Source organism: Rhinoraja longicauda, chromosome 7 (genome assembly GCF_053455715.1).
Source record: "Rhinoraja longicauda isolate Sanriku21f chromosome 7, sRhiLon1.1, whole genome shotgun sequence".
NCBI lineage: Eukaryota > Metazoa > Chordata > Chondrichthyes > Rajiformes > Arhynchobatidae > Rhinoraja > Rhinoraja longicauda.
In genome coordinates, this window is record NC_135959.1 from 51,050,185 (window position 1) to 51,070,040 (window position 19,856).

Consider the following 19,856-nt stretch of genomic DNA (forward strand, 5'->3'; position numbering starts at 1 on the left):
TATCAGTTTCTGTTGCATCAAAACCTATGAGATTAAAACCAAACTATTTTTCGCTGGTTGTCAACTTTATTTGATGAGACCATGTTATCGATTACCTATAACAATATATTGTCTAGCCAAAGTTGAGCAATTGAAAGAATAGAAATAGTTTAGAGATACAGCAAGGAAATGGGTCCTTCGGCCCACCAGGTCCATGCTGACCAATGATCACCAGTTCACACTCGTTCTATATTCATCCCCTGTCGCACCCACTCCCTACACACCAGGGGACAATTTACAGAGACCAATTAATCTACAAGTCAGCACATTTTTGGGGATATTGGAGGAAACCGGAGTCCCCAGAGGAAACTAGCATGGTCCAGGGAGAACGTGCAAACTCCACATACACACTACTCCAAGTCAGGATTGATACTCCAAAGGAATGATATTTTTGCCTAGCCTTTTAAGCAAAGCAATCACAAGAATTTCTGCAATCAATCTTTTCCAGCTACTTTTTTCTTAAAATCCCTTAATTCTCAATACATTTTGCTTATTAGCACAAAGATATGTTGAATGATCCAGTTTACTGTGAATTCTGCCCATTCAAAAGTAGACACATTTTTCCCACCTGCTATCTAGATAGCCAACATCTCTCTTTTTCACCCTTGTGTGTCTCCTGTACCTTGCAGACAAGGGAAGTTAAATTTGATACTATGGGCATAGGTGCCAACCTAAGTGCAGCTTTGGGGGAGCAGGACCTAGGCACCATCAGACCTGGCGGGTAAGTGTCAAAAGCTGCTATCCCACCCCTTTTAGTTCTAGGAGCAGAATTTGGCCATTCGGCCCATGAAGTGTACTCCGACATTCAATCATGGCTAATCTATCTTTCCCTCTCAACCCCATTCTCCTGCCTTCTCCCCATAAAACCTGATACCCTTGCTAATCAAGAATCTATCAATCTCCGCTTTAAAAAATATCTGACGGCCTCCACAGCTGCATGTGGCAATGAATTCCACAGATTCACCACCCTCTGACTTAAGAAATTCCTCATCCTTTCCTTTCTAAAGGTTCGTCCTTTTTTTCTGAGGATATGGCCTCTGGTCCTAGACCCTCGCACTAGTGGAAACAACCTCTCCACATTCACTCTATCCAGGCCTTTCACTATTCGGTAAGTTTCAGTGTGGTCCCCTCTCATCCTTCTCCGTTTCTGTGGTCTCTCAGCATGGCGCTGAGGTCAGTTTCATAGCACTAGTAGACGGCCGAGCAACTTGGATGAACAGTGAATAAATTTCACATGTCTGACCCAACCTGTTGCTCGTGTGTGTGTGGTAAACCTATCAGCAGCTGAGACTACATTTTAATCGGCAGTGGTGCAGTGTTGACATCTGGTGGTGGTCATTGCACAAGTGTCTCGACGTTTTGATTGTTTCTGCAAACATAATATTGCATCCCACTATGGCAGCTATGGAATCATTTGTACAAAAGCTTGTATCAATCAAGGTGATCATGAAAATTATTGAATTGTTATATTATTTTTTTTAAACTGATTCACCAGTGTGTTGCTTTGCATGGCCTTTGGTGATTCAGTACACACCAATGTGATTATGTCATGACATTCAGTGGGATGATGTCATTCCACTGAACTACTGTTGAAAACAAGCAAAGAATGTATTGCGTTAGTCTGGGAAGGGACGTGGCTATGTGTTGCCAGCGGTTCTACCCAACTTCACTTTTTAGCCCGTTCTAGCATGCAAGACTTGCCATGATTGGCAGGTGGCTGTGTGCTTAATCTAGCACTCCAGCTTGACATGGTATTATTTCTTGGCGTACCTTGTGATGTACAGGGGTCCTACCTAGATTTCCTGCACAGGTCAGTAACCCACATTGAACGCCACAAATGGGTACTTCGTTTAGGAATGGATTTCATGGTTAATCTATGGTTTCCAGTTTGGATTGTCTTCTTGGTGCAAATTTCTCCACACCTTTTGGTCTGCGATGGCAGTGGCATACTCGCTTATGTTGGCTGCTGAGTCCTTGAATGTGGATTAGAAACAATCATGTATGAGCTCGCCTATTTCCTTAGACCAGCATTGTACAACTTTCTATACCAGATCCTTGCTCTTCAGCTTTTACTAATAGACAAGGAGAAGGACCACAGCCTGATGATCAAATTTTTGTTTTCAAAGTGCAAGCAAAGGATGGAGCAGTAGGCTTCCTTAACCCTCTTGTCTTTCACAGATGCTGCCTGGCGTGCTTATTTCCTCCAGGTTTCCTCTCATGAGGAACTTTGATTACCTTTAAGTCACAGATCGTTGTTGCTGTCTTTGATGGCACATTCTTGGTCCGCTCCTCTACCTTTCATCTCTCTCTGCACTCTCCTTACTTCCCACTAACTCCCCCAAAACCATTCCATTGGGCTTGGGTGACAAACTGTCCTTCCCCACACCTCTCCTCCATGTAGTTGAACATGAAATGTATATGCATCTGAATGTTGGGCAAAACATTGTTTTAATAGTTTGTAGTTTCAAAAAATCTGATATGGTAGAAGAAACTGAGCTCAGATGGAGCAGTAGACCCAAGTGTATAAAACGTAGGGCAATATGTGAGGGTCTGCTTGCAGTAAAAACCCTAATAAGTGGCAAACTGGTGATGGAACTACAACATTTTAGCTCTTATTTTTGGGTATCTTGCTATTTGGGTAGTCTGCTAAAATGATCACCGTAGAGTCAGAGCACAGGAACAGGCTTTACGGCCCATCTTGTCCATGCCAAGCCAATTGGCATACAGTGCTGTTCCAATATGCCTGGATTTGACCCATAGGTCTCTAAACAGTTGCTATTCATATCTGTCCAAATGACTCAAAAGTCGTAATTGTAACTGCTTTTATAGCATCCTCTGGAAGCTCATTCCAGGTACGGATAGCCCTCTGAGTGAAAAAGATGCCCCCAAATACCTGGTAAAACTCTCCCCTCTCACTTTGAGCTGATGACACCTCTATCCTGGGGAATGCACAAATGCCTTCCAAATCTTGTTGAAGTGAGAGATATTGCACATCGGGACATTATTTAAACTCTTTTCTTGCACTATTCGGTGTATTTGTGATTTGTCATTTCCTGCTGCAAATGCAAGCGGACAAAAGAGGCGTTTGGAAATTTGGTGATTAATGGGAGCTTTCCTTTCAAGCAATGAAATTAAATGGTTGAGAAAAAATGTCAACAACAGAGAAGAACAATGAAGGTCTATTAAACCAATTTGTGTCATAAAGATAAAAATGAAAAGTATAGAATGAGAGAGGACAAAAAAGACGTGATAAAAGTAGAAATGATTTTTAACCTTTTTTAATTTTGAATATTTTAGAATGCGTGGATGAGAACTTGGTTTAAATTATTTTGTTTGTGTGATTGATTTGTACGAACTGATAACCAATAAACGGATATTTATATTAGTAATTATGAGCCCATACTTTCTGCTGCATGATTAATGGGCAATTACTCAGCAAATCCAGTAGGTTATTAAAAATATTGGGATTAATAATGATATGCATTTGTACATAGAAATTGCAGGAAATGTAAGCCTGTCAGTTCCAATGACCCACAGCTGCTGTATCTCATCCCTTCAAAATGCTAGATAATTTGAAAATGTATGTGGCTTAGCATTCTAAGGCAGACATTATTTTTTCCCCCAGCAAGGTAAAGTCCATTATTCCCATATATTCATAGCAAGGTGGCATTGTGCATTAACCAGAATAAGGCACTCTCAAGTCCTGAATGTGAATAGTATGTAAAAGGCCTTGCTAATATAGTTAGTTATATCATTTTCAAATGTTAGATAATGCCTTTAAGTTATTAGATCTCTCCACCATCAACAACAGGGATTGCACTTGTATTTTTACTGTTCAAAGTTAGAGTGAAAATAGGATTTTCTGTAAATTTATATTGAAATATTCTTGTTTCAATTAGACATTAGTGTTACAAAATACTTTCTAGTCTTGATTTTCAAATTAATAATTGAAATTCTAATAAAAAGGGAAGCTATTAAAATGTATAACACAATTAAAACATTGCAGAGGATTAGTTATTTCTGTATCATTCTCTTGCTTTTATCACAATTTCCATTGGGGAAAAAAAACTTAAATATAGATTTATATCTTTGTCCCACCCCATCCCCTGACATCAGTCTGAAGAAGGGTCTCGACCCGAAACCTCACCCATTCCTTCTCTCCAGAGATGCTGCCTGGCCCGCTGAGTTACTTCAACATTTTGTGTCTACCTTAAATATAGATTTTCTGTTTGAAAAGCTTGTTGATTTTTAAATGAACTCTATCTTTGGCTCTCATGCCTACAACTTTCTCCCTGGCAACATGATGAACTGTTTAATATTTATGCGTAAAGCACATCTAAAATCATAAACCAAATTTCTTTCTTGTTGAAGGTTGTGTCAATAACGTGTGTTGAAACACTTGATTTGGATTGCCAACATTTTAAATTCTTTTTTGATTTTTATGCAAGGCCATCTGCTATTTTTTAAAGAGATTTTTATGGCTCTTTGTCATTTAGAAAACTTTGTTTAAAGTAGATGATCTTCAATTTGATCACATTGATTTCCATCTAACAATGCTTTGCTTGCTTGTTTAATTAATGTCCCTCTCAATGTCCTCCGCCCACTTTGTACCAATTTGTAAGAAAATAACCAGATGCTGGCACAAATCCAAAGGTATTTATTCATAAAATGCTGGAGTAACACAGCAGGTCAGGCAGCATCTCAGGAGAGAAGGAATGGGCGACGTTTTGGGTCGAGACGCTTCTTCAGACTGATGTCAGGGGGGTGGGACAAAGGAAGGATATAGGTGGAGACAGGAAGACAGTGGGAGATCTGGGAAGGGGGGAACAGAGGAACTATCTAAAGTTGTACCAATTTAATGTCAGCTGGAAACATTCGAACCGGAGATCTTCAAACCTGTTTTTCCATTCACTGTTTCCTGGTAACTTTTGATTTACAAAAATCTTTTAATCTGGCAAACCAGTTCTGCTCATCCAAGGCCAGTTTAGCTTTCCCAAGGTGTATCCTTTTTTGATATTTATCGTCCATAGATGACCATGATATATACTTCCAATTCCAATTTGAATTTGCATACTTTGGGGTGGGGGAGGGGGGGAAAACTTGTGTCACAATTTTGCTATTTAACTACTTGAAATTAAAATGATATTTGTCCTTTTATCCTGTCTGTCCCATCGTCTGAGATGTTTAAATGAAAATAATGAATAGTTGCAGCTCTGACAGTAATGTTTGATGGATTCAGCTGGTGAAGTCCTGCCCATTTGAGTACATGTCCATTAATCCTTTCTACCTGCTGTTTCAGCCAATTTCATAAAGGGTCAGTAATTTGCCTTCAGTTCTAAGAGATTCAACTTTAGCTAGAAGGCTATTGACTGGAATGAGGAATCTCACCTAGTTTTATCTCTTCAGTCAGACATATATTTTGTTAGCAAGAGACCTTTTTGATTTTAAACAAAAAGATAGCAGGAATAGGAACTTGAAGCCAGACAGCACCTACGGTGGGAAATGGATAGTTGACATTTCTTCCAGCAGCTCGTTTTTTTGCTCCAGATTCCAGCATCTACCGTCTCCTGTGGTCAGAGAATCATGGTTTCTAAAATATTACTAGGTGTTAAAATGCATTCAATTTATGAAATACTGTTGGGGTGCTGGACTATGTTTTTACGTACATTTATAGACAACGTAATTTTTTTTTCCTCTGCGTTCACAGGTTTATGGCTCAGGCTCTCAAACAAGGTCTTTCCAGTATGTGAGGTAAGACATGGTTAATTCATCAATGTTTTCGCTGGTCCATCAATTTAATTTATCAACCATTTTGTGCATATTAAACTTAGAAAAATCAGATCCTTTGACCCAAGCATGACAAAGGAAGGAGTTTGACACAAAATGCTGGAGTAACTCAGCGAGACGGGCAGCAACTCAGGAGAGAAGTAATGGGTGATGTTTCGGGTCGAGACCCTTCCTCAGCTCATTCATTCTCTCCAGAGCAGCTGCCTGTCCCGTTGAGTTACTCCAGCATTTTGTGTCTATCTTCGATTTAAACCAGCAGCTGCAGTTCTTTCCTACACAACAGGAAGGAGTTTGGCAGAATAACTAGATAGATCCAAGTGGGAGATGTCGAGCGAAGGAAGGTACTGTTGTAGCTGGCTTCGATACCAAACAATGAGCTAATGATTTGGGAGTTGAGGTACTGTGTTGGGGCTTAATGTGGGAGTCATATTTAAGTGAAGAAATGAGTGGAACTGCACCGTTCATGTTCTTTGTCATTCATTTGTTCTAATCAAAATGGAATCAAATACACTTCCCAAGCCTCAAGTCCTGCTGCCTATGAATGACAGTCCCAATAACAAAGACAGCTAGAGGAGGTATCCCTACTCTGCAAAAGAGAAGGCCATGCCCATTCATTGCAAGAAAATAATCATCTTGTGACCACGGGCTTCATTTGAAATGAAGCAAGAGCAAGTGAACTAACTAGTGTTAGCTTGATTTCTTTTAACAAACAAGTGTAAGCTTGATTATCTTTTCTCCCCTGGAGAATGGAGGACTGTAGGTTTTGTAGTTTCTTGAGCACACTGTTTTAATTCCTGAAAGAGCAACAAAGTTAGTTAGAATTCTGTTTAACCTGTTTAACCTTGGGGTAGCTGTTCATCACAATGCATCATTAACTGCTGGCGGTGTGGCATCCAAACCTTCATTTTCTCATCATTTTAACATATAGCATTATCATCTTGTAAAACTTGACATCCTTTCACAATTTTGTTGTACCTTTTTGCCTTTTTTTATGGTAAATTGCAATTGGACACAATTATTGTAATTCACCAACAAGCATTGTGCGGTGTGATTGATCTCTTAATGCAATTTAGTTTTTTCTAGTTTAGAGATATAGCGCGGAAATAGGCCCTTCAGCCCACCGGGTCTGCGCCGACCAGCGATCCCCGCACATTAACACCATCCTGCACACACTAGGAACAATTTACATTTATACCAAGCCAATTAACCTACAAACCTGCACGTCTTTGGAGTGTGGGAGGAAACCGAAGATCTCGGAGAAAACCCACATAGGTCATGAGGAAAATGTACAAACTCCGTACAGACAACACCCATAGTCGGGATCGAACCCGGGTCTCTGGCGCTGCAAGCACTGTAAGGCAGCAACTCTACCGTTGCGCCACCCGTGCACGCCACTGTTCCAAAAAGTTGCTCAATTATTTTGTAAAAAAACCCATTTTCTTGGTAACTGAAGTTGCTTGTATTCTTAGAGGATATGAGCAAGATGGAATGCAATACAATCCCATGAACTCTATCTTTTGTTTAATTTCATGGCATTAATACCTTCACTAAAGTTGTTATTTGAAGTCATCATCCTCTCCAGAAGCATAGGCTTAGATTTGATTTATTTTGTCCTAAATATAGTTAGATTTTATTGTGCATTGTTGTGTCTTTGAGCCATTACAGTTATAAATTATTTGTCCGTACAATTCGTGCAATTCCAGTACCAAATTGCCTTTGCCAGCTTTTAATGCTTTGTCGACTGCTCATGAGCCAGAGAACTTCATATCTGAAATTTTTATCGATAGCAATTGATGACTGTTAAAGAAAGAATGGTATTTACCAAAATGAACCAAAAGCAGCGTGCTGTTGACACAGGCGTTGTAGTGCACGCTGCTGTGAGACATGGACTACATATGCCAGACTGGAGAGAAGACTCAACACCTTCCACCTTAGAAGCATCTGCTGTATCCTGGGTATATTCTGGCAAGACAGAGTGTCCAACGCTGAGATTCTGTCTCGCGTTGGCCTTCCGAGTATGTACACTCTACTCAGGCAACGAAGCCTGCGGTGGCTGGGCCATGTCCACTGCATGGAGGAGGCCGTATTCCAAAATACATCCTCTATGGAGTGCTAACATCTGGGAGGAGAACCATCGTCCGCCCCCAGCTACATTACAAGGATGTCTGCAAGAGAGATTTGAAGGTGCTCGACATCGATGTAGAGTCCTGGGAGAGCCTTGCAGCTGACTGCACAAGGTGGAGAGGTACCCTGAACCAACATCTGAAAACGGGGGAACGCAGAAAGGAGTGCAGCAACTTCAACAGACCAGAGTCCACCCACAAATGTGACCTTTGCGACAGAGACTGTCACTCCCGCATTGGTCTCTTCAGCCACAAGCGACGCTGCTCTAGCCGAGGAGTGGAGCAAGCAGCCAACTAGGATGCATCACCCATGGTCAGCCATGACCGAGGAGGCCTAAGAAGAAGGAACCAAAAGCAATATTATATGGTACAAACTGTGCTGTAAGCTTGCAAAATTGAAAATTGCACCCAAATTCAGTTTTTACAAAAACCTGAATTTCAATGGAATATTAAAACCGTAAAAGCAATGTTTTATTGGTTATTATATCATATTAAGCCACTTTATTCCACATAACTTAAACATCGATGGAAACTTGTAGTGAATGTGTCAGATGATTTTGTCTTTTCAAATTAAGAAGTTATCGAAGCTGTTAAATTTCACAGGTAGCTTGTCTAGTTTTATCTAAGTTTACTTCGTTTAAAATTATAATGCTTACTTAGTATAACTATTTTTTAGATAAATATGCCAAATGAAAATGCAGCAACTTTCATCTTTATTTTATATTTCTTTGCAGTGATCTTGTGAATGGATTAGTGATTTTGATGAACAGTAATGTCAGTAGTCCTGTTAATGTGGTATGTAAAGTATTTTTGGAGAATCATAGCCCGAGCATTCATTTTAAATCGTTTATATATCTGACATTGCCATAACAGCAAGACTGAATAATAACTATGATTACAGTTTTGTAATCTAAATTTTAAAAAATGGAGTCATCTCAAACTCCTAATTACATTTCACCTATAATTAATGATGTAAGCACTAACTTGTCACTTAATTATTATGTCATTTGATGTAATATTGTGTAACAGCCATTAAACGAGCCCATAGGACAGTTCCCTAAAGTATAAGTTGTTTTTCACGGATTGAATTCCTTATGGAAATAGCAAGAGGACTGAGACTGTACAATTGGGTAGATCACCTTCAATGTTTTGATAATGGATAGGTTCTCACTGAACCTTGGATCTAATTGTGTTTGAGAAGGCGATGGCACCTATTTGAATCTCTGAAAGTAATCTTGCAATGTTGTTGGATAAAGTGCACAAACAATAGGGGTAAGAGGAAGACATGCGGTTCCTTGAACCAGCTCCATATTCTGAAAGATCATAGGGGCTCTGCTCCCTGGCCTAACTCAATTTTCCCTGCCCAAGTCCTATTTGTCTCGATTCGCTTGTAGTTCATTATTTAGGCCTTGATGTCACTTCATAATTTGGAATCTAGGGTAAAGATATCCAGAGATTTGCAACCTGGCCTAATGCTTGCTCATCCAAGATTGAATCCATATCCCAAGAAAATCCCCTATGGTTCCAGACTCTGTCATGAGAAACAATCTCAGATCTGTTCTGTCTACCACTCTTGGTCTGAATATGTCTCAATCAAATTGCCACTAAACTGGAATGTTTATGGCCCTCTTTGCTTGCCTTTCTACATAAGGCAGCCTCCTTTATCAATTCACAAAACTTCACTGCATGACTGCCAAGTATTTCCGTGCACTCCCCGTGCATTGTTGGGTGTGATGTCACCAAAGCCAAGTAGAGAGGTAGCAAGAGGATGGATCCGATTGTGATAACACATTCCTACTTTTGTAAGCCTTTCCTCTTTGTTAGAAAAAAAAATTCCAATTGCCTTCTGTAGCTGCAAGCAAACTTTGTAATTTTTCTGACAGGGCCTAATGCATTTAATAATAGAACACACCTGAAATAATTGGATTTTATATTCTTGCCACAAAAATGAATAACCTCCACATTGAGTTCTATTTGGCATACATTTTCTCATTTGCTGAACACATGCAGTTGGGGGGGGGGTCTGGAAAATTATTAAGCTGTAGTTGGAATGCAGGGATTGCATATGCTTTCGGGGTGATAGCGAGATCAAGGGGAGGATTTTAACAAGAGAACAGATACTGGAGCAGTGACAGAATCACCGCTGTGAAGTGGTCTTGGGGATTAAATCTGAATTTGATTCTTGCACAGCATGAAGGTGGTACTTGGACTATTTCAACCCAACAAATAACATAGGAGAGAGATTAAACTGTGGCAGGGAATGTGTTTGGTAGTGGGCAAAAATGATGACTTTTATCTGTTATAATGTATTATATTAAACTACATACTATTATATAGTTAATGTATTGTGAAATACATGTAACTATAATATTGTTTAATATGCGGGACAGGCAGCATCTCTCGAGAGAAGGAATGGGTGACGTTTCGGGTCGAGATCCTTCCTATTCCTTCTCTTGAGAGATGCTGCCTGTCCTGCTGAGTTACTCCAGCATTTTGTGTCTACCTTTGATTTAAACCAGCATGTGCAGTTCTACACATATGTTTAATATGTTGTGTAATCTGCAATCCAATTGTCCCGTAAACTATTGAGCGCAGCACCACAAGACATGCGTACATGTGGTGAGTGCTTCAAATGACAATAATCCGTATGGATTTGTATTTGGCCTAAATAGTTTCAAATATTTTAAATTAAATGTATGATAGTGCACATTCAAACAACAAGCATATTAATATCAAATTGTTCAAATGTAGTAAGTGTGGAAATAAAATTGTTTATATTGCCAATTGTGTTCAAACGCTTTAAACATTTATCTATTTTATTTAGAGCAACCTGTCTGTTTACTTTTTGCAGGGAAATCCAGAAGAACATACTATTCTGGAATTTGCCAAGTTAATTCGGAGCCTTGTTGGTAAGATTTCCTTTTTGCTACTTTTAGTAATCTGGAGAGGGAAGGAATGTCATTCCAGGAGAATAGCCATTTGGTCCATGTTGTTTGACTAATGATACAAACATGCTCTTTCCTCTAATCCTCTACAGCAATCCATGTATATTGTTACATTTCAAAATTGCAGCAAATATGCTCAATTATTTATTTCTATTTTATAAGGCCCCAAAACCATTTTAATCTCTGTTTCCATTAATACCTTGCACTTTGCCAATTGTTTGAAATTGTGATTTTTTTTGGTCTTAACTTCCACTGAGGTCAATTTAAAATCTTTTCCTATTATCCTTTTTTGCCATAAAACAGTTTTCATTTTGTCATCAACATCAGGCATCTGATGGAAGATTTGTCTTTTAATAATGGGTTTTAAAATAATGCAAGTTTACCGTGGTACTTTGTGTTTATGTGTATATGTGTATATATATTTTTTATATATGTGTAGATATATGTAGGGTGAAGGGTTCCAACCAGAAACATCACCTACCCATGTTCTCCAGAGATGCTGTCTGACCCATTGAGTTACTCCAGCACTTTGCCTTTTTTAACTAGTACATTAATCAGAAATTAAGATTTTGGCTTAGTGTACGGGGATTACTGGTTGGTGTGGACTCGGTGGGCTGAAGGGTCTGTTTCTGCACTGTCTCTAAACTAAACTAAACTAAATAATTTGTAGTCAAAATGATTATGGAGAAAGTTATAAGATATTTGAGCTCCAAGGCCACACTTAACATACTTCCTCATACTTCCTGAAAAAAGTAAGCCACCTCGTTATTCAATTTTCTACTGATTCAAAATCGACAGCATCGTCTTTTAAAAAAAAGCTGTGTTAATTTTCTGTCCACCAGGGAGCAGAAGTGAAATCCTGTCACTCCCAGAAGCACAAGATGATCCCCAACGAAGAAATCCAGATATTAGTAAAGCCAAGCAATTGCTTGGATGGGAGCCTGTGGTAAGGATGCATTGATTCCTCTACACTCTCGCTCGCAAATCATGCAGCATCATGCTATTATCAGGAAAATAGTTTTTCTATCTGAGTGTCCTAGATCACATTTGCCATTTACATATGTGTGACTGGATTAGCCATGGGATTTCTGCTTTCATCCTGAAATATGCTAAGTGATGGTCAATTAGTTCGACAAACTAACTCTACAAAACTGTAGAATTACTGAACCACTGTAGAACTACTGAAGTTCTACAATCAATCAGTCTCAAGATGTGCCCACAGAGGCGGAGCAGGAAAATCATTCTGACTGGAGGTCTGTGACCTGTGGTGTTCTGCATTGATCAGTGCTGGGGCCCCTGTTTGTGATATGAATTATTTGGACAATAGAGTAGGTAATAAGTTTGCAAACGACACAAAAATTGCCAGAGTTGTGTATATTGAGGAATGTTGTCAAAGGACTCAGCAGGTTATGGACCAGTTGGAAATACGTGCAGAGAGATTGCAAATGGAGTTAATCCAGACAGGGTGTGGTCAGGAAAAAGAGGGCATGGGACAGCGATAGGAACTGGGATCAACTGTATCCCTAGAGGAGTTTCAGGAACTGAGGAGCATATTTGAGAAGTTAATCAGAAGGGAGATAGTTCTGACGGATAATATTAAGGGAACTCCAAAGAGATTTTATGTACATTAAGGGAAAGAGAGTGACTAGGGAGAGAATAGGCCCTTTAGGAATGAATGTGGTCCCCTCTGTGTGGAGCTGAAGGGGATAGGCAAGATCCTTAATTCCTGTGCAGACTGGGGAACGGACAGTTAATAGGTGTCTTGAAGACAGTTCTTGCATTCGAGAAGGAGTATGAAGGTGGATAAAACTCCTGGGCCAGATCAGATGTATCTGAGGATACTGTGGGGAAACTGGAGAAGATATTACAAGTGCCCTGGCTGAGATAAATGAATCATCATTAAATACGGGTGAGGTGCAGGAAGACTGGAGGGTGGCTAATGTTGTGCCTCTATTGAAGAAAGGTTGCAAGGAAAAACCTGGGAACTATAGACCAGTGAGCCTAACTTCTATGGTACAGGAGAAGATTCTGAGGAACAAGAGATGTATGCATTTGGATAGCCAGGCTGATTAGGGATAGTCAGCATGGGGTTGTACATGTGAGATTGTTTCTCACAAATCTGTTTTTTGAGGAGGTAACTAAAGAGGTTGCTGAGGGCAAAGCTGTAGATGTTGCCTCTATGGACTTCAGCAAGGCATTTGATAAGGTTCTGCATGGTAGACTGCTCTGGAAGGTTAGATTGCATGGGATTCGGGGAGAGATAGCCAACTGGATGGAGAATTGGATTCATGGAAGGAAGCAGAATGTGATGGTGGAAGGTTGTTTTTCAGACAGGAGGCCTGGAGTGGTGGTGTGGCTCGGGGATCAGTGCTGGGCCCTTTGCCGTTTGTGGTTAATATCATCGATTTGGATGAGAATGTACATGGCACGATTAGCAAGTTTGCAGGTGACACGAAGGTGGGTGGCATTGTAAATAGTAAAGATGGTTATCAAAAATTGCAGCAGCATCTTGATCATAATATTCACTTGGAAGGTGCTGGCAGAGGAAGTAGTTGAGGCAGATACTAGAACAGAATTTAAAAGACCCTTGGACAGGTACAGGGATGGGAAAGGTTTAGAGGGATCTGGGCCAACGCGAGGGAATGGGACTAGCTGAGATGAGACATCTTGGTCGGCATGAATGAGTTGGGCTGTGGACCTGCTTCTTTGCTGTATGACTATATGCAACAGGTAAGTGGGTATGCATTTCACAAATGTATCTGGGCATTCAAAATAAACCATAAACATGAAGGAAAATAGTACACTAAATAACTTGCTATTTTTCACCCCTCTCTCACTTTCTCTACATAGGTTCCCCTGGAGGAAGGCCTAAACAAAACAATTGACTACTTCCGTAAAGAACTAGAATTTCAGGCAAATAATCAATATATCCCAAAACCCAAACCTGCGAAAACAAAGAAAGGCAGACTGAGACACACTTAATGCACTGGAGGAAATTGAGCCATCGACACCCCAGGGAATAGAAAGAACCTCTGAAAAATCATTAAAACTGAACTGGAATTTGTAGTTTGAGCTTGCTTCTGCAGATGGATGTGCCTAAAAAAACTTCAGATCTTGCCTTGCACTTTTTAATCTATTTTATTTAAAGTGGCATTGCATTGTTGGGTAGCTTTTTTTTATGTACTTGGTTTATTATATTTGTCTGGACTATTTTTAATTGGTGTGAAGGATTTCCTCATGGGCTATTTCACATGAACAAATCTGTTAAAAGTAGGTTTATTTATAAAAAGGGGTATTCTTTTATTTTTTACCATAATTGTGTGCAATGATTTTCAACCAAACTAACAGTCTGTTCAGGTGACATCAGATTGTTGCTCTGGCATCTAAGTGTCTCCTCACGCACAAAGGTTTGTTTGTTCATTTTTAACAGAGTTGTAAAAATGTACTAATATTGAGGAATATATTTCTTTTTGTAAAATCTATGTGTTATATAAGAGTTTAAAAAGAAAGTAGTTGTCTCAATCACTGCTACATTGTGTGTGCTTGGAGGGAGAAGTGTGTGACTGGATATGTATTTTAAGTGTTGATTTAATAATGTTGTGGTAGGGTATCATATTTAAACTATTTTTACATTGTGTAGAATTGCATAAAAAGGTTGTAATTTGTATGTCCTGTTTGGTGATATGTTTATAGCTCTTAAAAGTAATAAAAATCAAATGTCCATTTACTATAGTTGAAAGTTTCCCATTTTAAATGAAAATTAAAAACTCATCGGGATGTTGTCATTCTTATTTAATTCTTCCCAAATAAAATGGGAAGGAATGGCCTGGTCTAAGATTTACAACAAAATAGATGATGAGGACACCTTTCTATGGAGTGCTCCACTTCCTTAATTGGTTTATAATGTTAACAGTAGCTTGACTGATCTACCTGAAGATCTGTTTTTACACTGTGTGCCTTTCATATTCCTTGGGGCAAGTCTGTTTATTCTAGTTCTTATTGCCAGGGAAAGTGGTCTGACAGATTCTGAATCATCGGAGAAGCTAGATTTGCTGAAGCATGCTTATAGGCACGTATTTTGTAAAACGTACTTTGGTTGCCCTTGATGTTCAGTTATGAAGAACTCACTCCCTCCTTTTTATTTTGTATTCCATCAAAATGGCAATGTTCTAAATGGATAAAAGGATTAGTTGTGTCAAATTATTTGTTGATTGAGATTGTTCCTTGAGATTTTTTTTGTGGCTGAATTGCCTTTCACTCCATACTGTTTTAAGAACAGGCATCAATTCAGCCACTCCAGCCTATTCTATTATTTAATTAGTGCAACTAATCCATGTCTGTCATTGTTTTGCATCCCTTGCGATCCCAGCACCTTTATTTTTTTTTAAAATCTGTCTTGAATTTTATTTTGCCAGGGTCTTTCAAGAGTCAAACATTTTGTTGTGTGAAAAATGTCTGAACTATTTTAAGGGGTCAGAAAAGATTTACGAGGATGTTGCCAGGATTAGAGGGTGTGATCAAAAGGGAGGGGTTAAGTAGGCTGGGTCTCTCTTCCATGGAGCACAGGAGGATGAGAGGAAATCATGGAGGTATACAAAATCATGAGAGGAATAGATTGGGTAGATGCACAGTCTTTTACCCAGAGTAAGGGGAATAGAGGACCAGAGGACATAGGTTGAAGGTGAAGGGGAAAAGATTTAATAGGAATCTATGGGGTAACTTTTTCACACAGGGTGGTGTGTGTATGGAACAAGCTGCCAGAGGAGGTATAAGAAGATAACTGCAGATGCTGGTACAAATCGAAGGTATTTATTCACAAAATGCTGGAGTAACTCAGCAGGTCAGGCAGCATCTCGGGAGAGAAGGAATGGGTGACGTTTCGGGTCGAGACCCTTCTTCAGACTGATGTCAGGGGGGCGGGACAAAGGAAGGATATAGGTGGAGACAGGATGATAGAGGGAGATCTGGGAAGGAGGAGGGGACGGGAGGGACAGAGGAACTATCTAAAGTTGGAGAAGTCGATGTTCATACCACTGGGCTGCAAACTGCCCAGGCGAAATATGAGGTGCTGTTCCTCCAATTTCCGGTGGGCCTCACTATGGCACTAGAGGAGTCCCATGCCAGAGGAGGTAGTTGAGGCTGGGACTATACCATCGTTTAAGAAACAGTTTGACAGGTACATGGATAGGACAGGTTTGGAGGGTTGTGGACCAAGCGCAGGCAAAGGGGACTAGGGCTGGGACATTGTTAGCTGGTGTGGGCGAGTTGGGCCGAAGGGCCTGTTTCCACACTGTATCACTATGACTCTGACTCTAAATACCTCACTTATTTTATTCCCATATGGTTTAACTCTAGTTTTCTGGATTCTAGTTCCACCCCCATCAGCAGAATGATTCAGTTGTACCTCCTGCACTAATTTGTATTGGTATGTAATTATGGACACAAATTCAGCTAGGTCATGGCAAATCTCTGCCTCAGAAGGCAGTGGAGGCCAATTCTCTGAATGCATTCAAGAGAGAGCTGGATAGAGCTCTTAAGGATAGCGGAGTCAGGGGGTATGGGGAGAAGGCAGGAACGGGGTACTGATTGAGAATGATCAGCCATGATCACATTGAATGGTGGTGCTGGCTCGAAGGGCCGAATGGCCTCCTCCTGCACCTATTGTCTATTGTATAAATCGTTTTGCAACATTAAAAATTCTGAACCAGCTTGTACTTTCTTATATTAAATTAATTTATATTTCATCTGTAACCTGTATATCCAATCTATACAACTTATTTCATCTCCCAACCCAAGTTATTTAACTTTTTTCCTCGGTGGGGGGAGGGGAGGAGATGCTCTGTGCTAGTCCTTTGAAACATTTTTCCTGTCCAGATCTGGATAGTATGTTCTATATACTGTCTTTTTATCCTAAAATTATTATTGGCCCATGTCATGGGATTATGTGTGAACCTTCCAATCGAGTGTATTATTTTCAAATGCCTTTTATAGATTGAAATATCCAAGACACATCATGTATTCAGCTAATCTGAAATTTCCTTCAGGTTAGTCAGTATGACGGGCTCTTCGTTAATATATGCTAACTCAGTTATAACGTAACACGGCTCAATCTATCCAATAAATGCGGTATTCCCCCTTACATCCTGCACAATTCATGTGAAAACTGATAAGCTTTTGTTTTCCAAGAGTAGGCTTTGGTTTTCTAATCTAAAGGTGTAGCGACCATAGAGAATGATCCAGGTCGTCGAACCCTCGGATTGGCCAGCGAGGTCACGTGGGAACGCGACCATGGGGATTGGTCCAGGGAGCGACATCGCTGATTGGCCAGCGATGTCATGTGCACGTTTGGCGCCCGATTTAGCCAGTTCGGCGAAGTCTTCGAAGAAGACAATAAGTTTGTGATGGTTGTCCTTTACCTTGTTGTTTAACTCTGTATTCGAATATTGCGGCTGCAATAAACTTCTTCTACAACCAACAAGTTTCGGACTCGCCATATTGGTGACCCCGACGTGATCTGGACGATCACCGAATAAACAGGAACCCGACGCCTCGTTGACGATGACCGCGCCGGGCACACCGGAGTCAAGCGCGGCAAGCGTTCATCTTCCGTTGTTTTGGACGCACGCACCGCAAGCTTGGTTTATCCACACCGAAGCTCAATTTCATATAAAGAAGGTGTCGGACGAATCCACGATGTACTACTACCTCGTTAGCGCCCTATCGCCGGACACAACCAAGCGCGTGATGCGGTTCATCGTGGATCCACCTGCGGAAAACAAGTACGAGGCCATGAAGAAAGTATTACTGCGAATCTTCGGGTTTAATAAGCATGGTGGTGCAGCAAGACTTCTGCACCTACCGGATCTTGGAGATCAACTGCCTTCCGTCCTCATGTCCGAAATGATGATGCTAGCCGGTGAGCATACGGACTGCCCTATGTTCGAACAGGCATTCCGCGAGAAACTTCCCGAGGATGTCCGACTGCTGCTCACGGATTGTTCTTTTAAGGACCCCGAAGCATATGCAGCGAGAGCGGACGCGCTCATAGCGGCAAAAAACAAGGCAAGTGGTTCGATCAACAAGGTCTCGACATCAGTGACCACGCCACAGCGACGGCAAGATGGCGCCACATCTCCCGCCAATCCTCCGAAAGCCCGCCAAAAAGATCCGCACAAGCGCGGCTGGTGCTATTATCACCTACGATGGGGTAACGGATCCCGCAACTGCCGTTTGCCTTGTACCTTCGCGGGAAATGCCTCGGCCGATCGTACATAGGGGCAGTTACGATTGGCCAGAACCGGCGCCTCTATGTCCATGATCGATTCACCGAATTTTTGGTAGACACGGGAGCCATCGTCAGCATAGTGCCGCCGACCGACCTCGAAACCAGATCGGGTAAGACAGGTCCCACCCTCATTGCGGTTAATGGCAGCCCAATTCGCACTTTCGGTACACGGAAGATGTCCCTTGTGTTAGGCCTCCGCACGTACGAATGGCCATTCATCATAGCCGACGTCAAACAAGCGATCCTGGGCGCAGATTTTCTCTGGGCTTTTTCACTGGTTCCTGATGTCCGCGGTAACGACATCCGACCCTCCGCCGAAGATGAGCACGTCGCTCCGACAATCGCCTCCTCGCCCAGCCCTACTGTCCAGGCCGTCGTCGCGGCCCCCGACTCGTATGCTGCGATTCTGGCAGAGTTTCCAGAGCTGCTCATCCAACGTTTTGACACGCCTTCGGCCAAGCACGGCGTGGTCCATCACATCCGCACCGAAGGCCCTCCCGTTTTCGCTCGGGCCAGGAGACTACCGCCAGACAAACTGGTGGTGGCACGGGCGGAGTTCAGGAAAATGGAGGAAATGGGAATTGTCCGTCAGTCTGACAGCCCGTGGGCCTCGCCGTTACATATGGTCTCCAAGGCATCTGGGGGGTGGAGACCATGTGGCGATTATCGGCGTCTCAATGCTGTCACCACGGCTGATCGCTACCCCATACCGCACCTACAGGATTTTTCATCTGGGCTGGAAGGAGCGGTGGTGTTTTCCAAAATCGATTTGGTGCGAGGATACCATCAGATTCCGGTGCGACCGGAGGACATACAGAAAACTGCAACAATTACTCCGTTCGGGTTGTTTGAATGGTTGCGTATGCCTTTCGGTTTAAAGAACGTGGCACAGGCTTTCCAGCGACTGATGGACCGCGTGGGCCGGGGTTTACCCTTTTTGTTTATTTATTTAGATGACATCCTGGTCGCCAGCCCCTCAGTGCAGGAACACCAGGCCCATTTGCGGACCGTGTTCCAGCGGCTCCAAGACCACGGGCTCATTATCCAACCCTCCAAATGTCAATTCGGCCTTCCTGCTCTTGATTTCCTAGGGCACAGAATTACCCCTGCCGGCGCCTCCCCTTTGCCCGAGAAGGTGGAGGCTATCCGGGCATTTCCCAGGCCCACCACAGTAAAAGGGCTACAGGAGTTCGTAGGCATGGTTAATTTCTACCATAGGTTCGTTCCGGCAGCTGCGCGAGTCATGCGCCCACTTTTCCAATGCCTGGCAGGGAATCCGGTAGAGTTGATATGGTCCCCGACCGCAGAGTCGGCTTTTACAGCAGCTAAGGCAGCCTTGGCAGACGCCACCATGTTGGTCCATCCGAGCCCCTCCGCCCCCACGGCCCTGACGGTTGACGCCTCTGACGTGGCGGTGGGCGGGGTTCTGGAGCAGCAGGTCGGTGGCCGTTGGCAGCCTTTAGCGTTTTTCAGCCGGCAACTAAATTCGGCCGAGCTGAAGTATAGCGCATTTGACCGAGAGCTTCTGGCTCTCTATTTAGCTGTTCGTCATTTCAGGTACTTCCTCGAGGGCCGCCCATTTGTGGCCTTTACGGACCACAAACCATTAACATTTGCTTTTTTGAAATTGTCTGACCCATGGTCGGCCCGCCAGCAGCGGCACCTGACTGCTATCTC

General features: G+C 41.9%; 1 protein-coding gene across 5 annotated transcripts in view; it reads left to right on the forward strand.

Annotated features, from left to right (window-relative positions):
* The window catches only part of uxs1 (UDP-glucuronate decarboxylase 1), a 47,712-nt gene extending 30,989 nt beyond the window's left edge, over window positions 1-16,723 (forward strand). For all 5 annotated transcript variants that reach the window (XM_078402571.1, XM_078402569.1, XM_078402570.1 and 2 more), the window contains 5 exons: window positions 5,747-5,790; window positions 8,684-8,744; window positions 10,801-10,858; window positions 11,737-11,840; window positions 13,745-16,723. In XM_078402571.1, coding sequence (XP_078258697.1) covers window positions 5,747-5,790; window positions 8,684-8,744; window positions 10,801-10,858; window positions 11,737-11,840; window positions 13,745-13,876 — 399 coding nt within the window. In that variant the 3' untranslated portion in view covers window positions 13,877-16,723. The remainder of the gene's footprint in view (window positions 1-5,746; window positions 5,791-8,683; window positions 8,745-10,800; window positions 10,859-11,736; window positions 11,841-13,744) is intronic.
* Window positions 16,724-19,856: the final 3,133 nt, after the last annotated feature.